This window comes from Gadus morhua, chromosome 8 (genome assembly GCF_902167405.1).
Source record: "Gadus morhua chromosome 8, gadMor3.0, whole genome shotgun sequence".
Lineage (NCBI taxonomy): Eukaryota > Metazoa > Chordata > Actinopteri > Gadiformes > Gadidae > Gadus > Gadus morhua.
This window is the reverse complement of record NC_044055.1, coordinates 26858588-26862610: the sequence shown is the minus strand read 5'-3', so window position 1 is coordinate 26862610 and position 4023 is coordinate 26858588. Positions and strand designations below refer to the sequence as shown.

Here is a 4023-nt window from a genome sequence, read left to right as displayed (position 1 = left end):
TGGCCGTGGCCGTGGCCGTTTTCATAACCTAACCGTGCTCAAATCTGCCAGTGTGATTGTGGTCAGTCTGGCCAGGCAAGGCCAATTTGGCCACTTGGGAGAGGTGTGTTGCTACGGTACGGGCCGCTACGGTACAGATGCTAATGAGCCGACACGCGCACAAGCACGGCTACGGATCCATAAGGCTGCTATTTCGTAGCTCGAATGTGGCGCGATTCATGTCATGTCAGAGAATGTAGACGGGCTCTGGTCATGCGCAGGTGCCATGGATCGCGTATAAACCGATAGGGTGTCAGAATGGTATATGTTTCTATTCTCATCAAACCAATCAAATTCACTCTATCCGATGGCGCAAATTATCTGGATAGGTTTTTTTTAGGGCTGTCAAAATTAACGCGTTAACGCAGGGTGATTAATTTGTGGAATTAACGCATTAATTTATTTAACGCATTAACGCATGCGCAAAATGACCCGCCCAATATTTCCCGCTCCAGCACTTGCCGCCGCTATTTGCCGCCGCTATTTGCCGCTCTAGAGTTTTGACTGAGACACAAGATGGATACTGAACCGAAAGAAGTTGTTGGCCCTTTGGATGGAAAGTTTGAATTTAAAAAAAACAAAGATGGAACACTTAACAAACAAGCAGTGATTTGCACACTCTGCAAGAAGGAGTTTTCGTTTCACCGAAGCACTTCCAGCCTAAAGTACCATATCAACGCTAAGCATGCGTTTGTCGGCTCTTCAAGTTCTGGGGCAAGACCAGGGGGCTTAGTTCAGACAACGCTCACCGAAGGCCGTGCATTAAGTAAGTCTATTTCTGAGAACTTGACCCAAAAAATTGCCAAATGGATTGCAAAAGACTGTCGGCCGATTAATATTGTCGAGGACAAGGGCCTCGCGGAAGTGTTACAAGTTGCTTCACGCGACGCATTCTACAAGCCACCGTCAAGAGGCACAGTAATGACTAAAATCCACGACCTCTACAAAACGGAAAAGAAAAAGAAAGAAGAGGATTTGGCTGTAGCTGACTATGTCGCCCTGACAGGAGACCACTGGACCTCTGTGAGTAACAACAATTACCTGGGTGTAACTGCACATCATATCACTAAAACATGGGAACTGAAGTCGTTTGCGCTAACTACAATGAAAACAGAAGAGCGTCACTTTGCAGAAGCATGTGCAGAGCAGTTCCTAACAGTAGCACGCAAGTGGGAAATAGAAGGAAAAGTCACAACTATAGGGACCGACAGCGCACGCAATATGATCGCTGCGGCTAGACTTTTGACATTTGAGCACATGCCTTGCATAGCTCACATCCTACAGAGAAGCATCACGGTGAGCCTCTCTGACAGCGGATTTGTGCATGCATTGTCCAAGTCTCGCAAAATTGTGGGCCACTTCAAACACAGTCCGGCAAACACCGCGGAGCTTCAAGCACAACAAGCTGCCCTTGGACAGAAGCAGGAGCCGCTGGTCCAGGACGTTCCAACACGTTGGAATTCGACGGTGGATATGGTCAAGCGTCTGAACCGCAATCAAGCAGCAATAAAAGCAACCCTGGACCAACAGCAGCACAAACTCATTATGCTGACACCACCAGAATGGGACAAGGTGCAAAGACTTGAGACTCTTCTAGAGCCCTGTCGGTAAGTAATCCACATATTAATTATTAATAGGCCTATAGTTCGAAATAAAATGTAATTAATTAAATTGAAATTATATGTTACCTTTTTGTAAACTACCAACTTCTGTTGTAATAACTTAATGGTGTGTGTGTGTGTGTGTGTGTGTGTGTGTGTGTGTGTGTGTGTGTGTGTGTGTGTGTGTGTGTGTGTGTTTCATTCAACTGCAGGTATGTAACTGAGATCCTGGGTGGGGAGGCCTATGTATCCTGCTCTGTTGTACTGCCTGCCCTCTGCCACTTGCGTCGTGTAATGGAGGTCTCTGATGAGGACCCTGCATATGTGGTGCGATTTAAGACGGCATTCAAAGAAGACCTAGCCTCCCGCCAAGAAAAGTCCAACAACGCATGGCTCAAGCTTGCAACGGCCCTGGATCCACGCTTTAAAGACTTGAAGACCCTGCCCAAGAGTGAAAGAGAGGAGGTGTGGACCACACTGGGAGGCATGCTGCATGAACAATCACCAAGAAGGTCTCCACAGACTTCTGAAGATGGGCCACCCAAGAAGAAAATGAGCCTGCTCCTACAAATGTGCTCAGATTCAGATTCTGATGAGGAGGTGCAGCCTGGCAGAGACATACACAGGTACAGGGCAGAGCCCTGCATTAGTATGGAGGACTGTCCATTGCAGTGGTGGTCTGCTCATTCAGGAGCCCATGACAAGCTGGCCCTGCTGGCTCGCAAATATCTAGCGACTCCTGCATCCACAGTTCCATGTGAAAGACTCTTCTCAGTGGCAGGCCACATCGTGCAAAAGAAACGGTCAGCCTTACTTTCAGAAAATGTCAACCAGTTAGTTTGCCTCAGCAACTGGCTAAAAGAAGAATAGCCAAGAGAGACACATTTTATTGTACGAAGGTGTGGTAGTTTGTTAATTTAAAAAAGGGAAAATGTTCAACCAATGTTTAACCATTCTAAACTTAGCAATGGCTAAGATGCCCATAACGTTTGGGATGACTGTTATCTTTAAGTTTGATTAAAAAAATAAAAATAAAAATGTTATATGCTCATAGGCATTGCAAAGAGACTGGCACAAAACAAAAATTGAAATATGGTGTGGTATGTTTAAGTTCGATTTTATTTTTCATTATTAATAACACCATCATCTGGATTCTTTCATGAATAAAAGAACATGCTAAATGCCTATATATCCACCTTCTGTCATTTATCTTTCCGTTCCTACAACAATATACAGAGAAATTCAGAAATTCCGGGCATATTTATGAATGGTAATTAATCGTGATTAATCGTGATTAATCCACAGCTACCCTGTGATTAATCAGATTAAAATTTTTAATCTATTGACAGCCCTAGTTTTTTTGTTTGTATTTTTTTGAACGCCGGCGGAATAAAAACAAGCCGAAATTAAATAGGAGAAACTAAGCCATTTTTTAAAAGTAAGGAGTAGAAAGTACAGATAAGTGTGTGAAAATGTAAGAAGTAGAAGTAAAAAGTTGGCTGAAAAATAATTACTCCAGTAGAGTAAAGATACCCAAAATTTCTACTTAAGTAAGGTAACAAAGTATTTGTACTTTGTTACTTGACACCTCTGATAATAATAATAATACATTTAATTTAGAGGCGCCTTTCAAGGCACCCAAGGTCACCTTACAGAGCATAAAGTCATCATAAATCGTTTAAAAACAAGACATTGTGGGAAAAAAAAATAGGGGGCCCTTCCTGCCCGAAACTTGGCCCGGTCAGACCCCGAGGGAAGGCCCCCCTTTCCTGCCCTCGGGGTCCGACCGGGCCAAGTATCGTGCGGGGGTCCCAGTTAGGCCCTAGAATAAGGTATTCAAATTTCAGGGCGGTAGGACCTTCCTATCTCAAAAACTGAACCAACAGTCTCACTCCGAGAATTTCAATTACCGACTGTTGGCATAGGCACTTTAGCGTCGGTGACTGACGGGAAAGGTACCCTTTGCCGTCGGTCGGTGACGGGAAAGGTACCCTTCGGCGTCTTCTGCAGACGGAAAGGGAAGAGCTTCAGCAGCCCATTCACTCACTCCGAGAACGTCAAATACCGACTGTTGGCATAGGCACTTTAGCGTCGGTGACTGACGGGAAAGGTACCCTTTGACGTCGTTCGGTGACGGGAAAGGTACCCTTCGGCGTCTTCTGCAGACGGAAAGGAGGAGGTTCAGCAGCCCATTCACTCCTGTATTAACCAAACCCAGTCTCACCAAAATGCGTGCAGTATACGACAAATGACAATTTCGGGTGCATTTGATACTCAAAACCCAGCATTAACTTCTGTGGAGGGCAGATGCGTCCACATAGCCTACCACGCATCACTTTATACGCATACCGACGTCACCAGCGAGAATTTCCGACGAAAGATG

The 4023-nt window shown here is 45.1% G+C and overlaps 1 protein-coding gene across 1 annotated transcript; it reads left to right on the top strand.

Moving 5' to 3' along the window:
* The first annotated feature begins 383 nt into the window (after positions 1 to 383).
* LOC115549393 (zinc finger BED domain-containing protein 1-like) lies at positions 384 to 2829 on the top strand. Its single transcript, XM_030364541.1, has 2 exons — positions 384 to 1646; positions 1853 to 2829. The coding sequence occupies exons 1-2, from the start codon at positions 556 to 558 to the stop codon at positions 2508 to 2510; spliced, it is 1749 nt and encodes a 582-aa protein (XP_030220401.1). The 5' UTR covers positions 384 to 555; the 3' UTR covers positions 2511 to 2829.
* The last annotated feature ends 1194 nt before the right edge of the window (positions 2830 to 4023 follow it).

Excerpts from the sequence above, each read along its gene's own strand:
- LOC115549393 (XM_030364541.1), top strand. The coding sequence starts at position 556 with ATGGATACTGAACCGAAAGAAGTTGTTGGCCCTTTGGATGGAAAGTTT. Across the intron at positions 1,647-1,852 it reads ACTCTTCTAGAGCCCTGTCG|GTATGTAACTGAGATCCTGG; the intron begins GTAAGTAATCCA and ends ATTCAACTGCAG.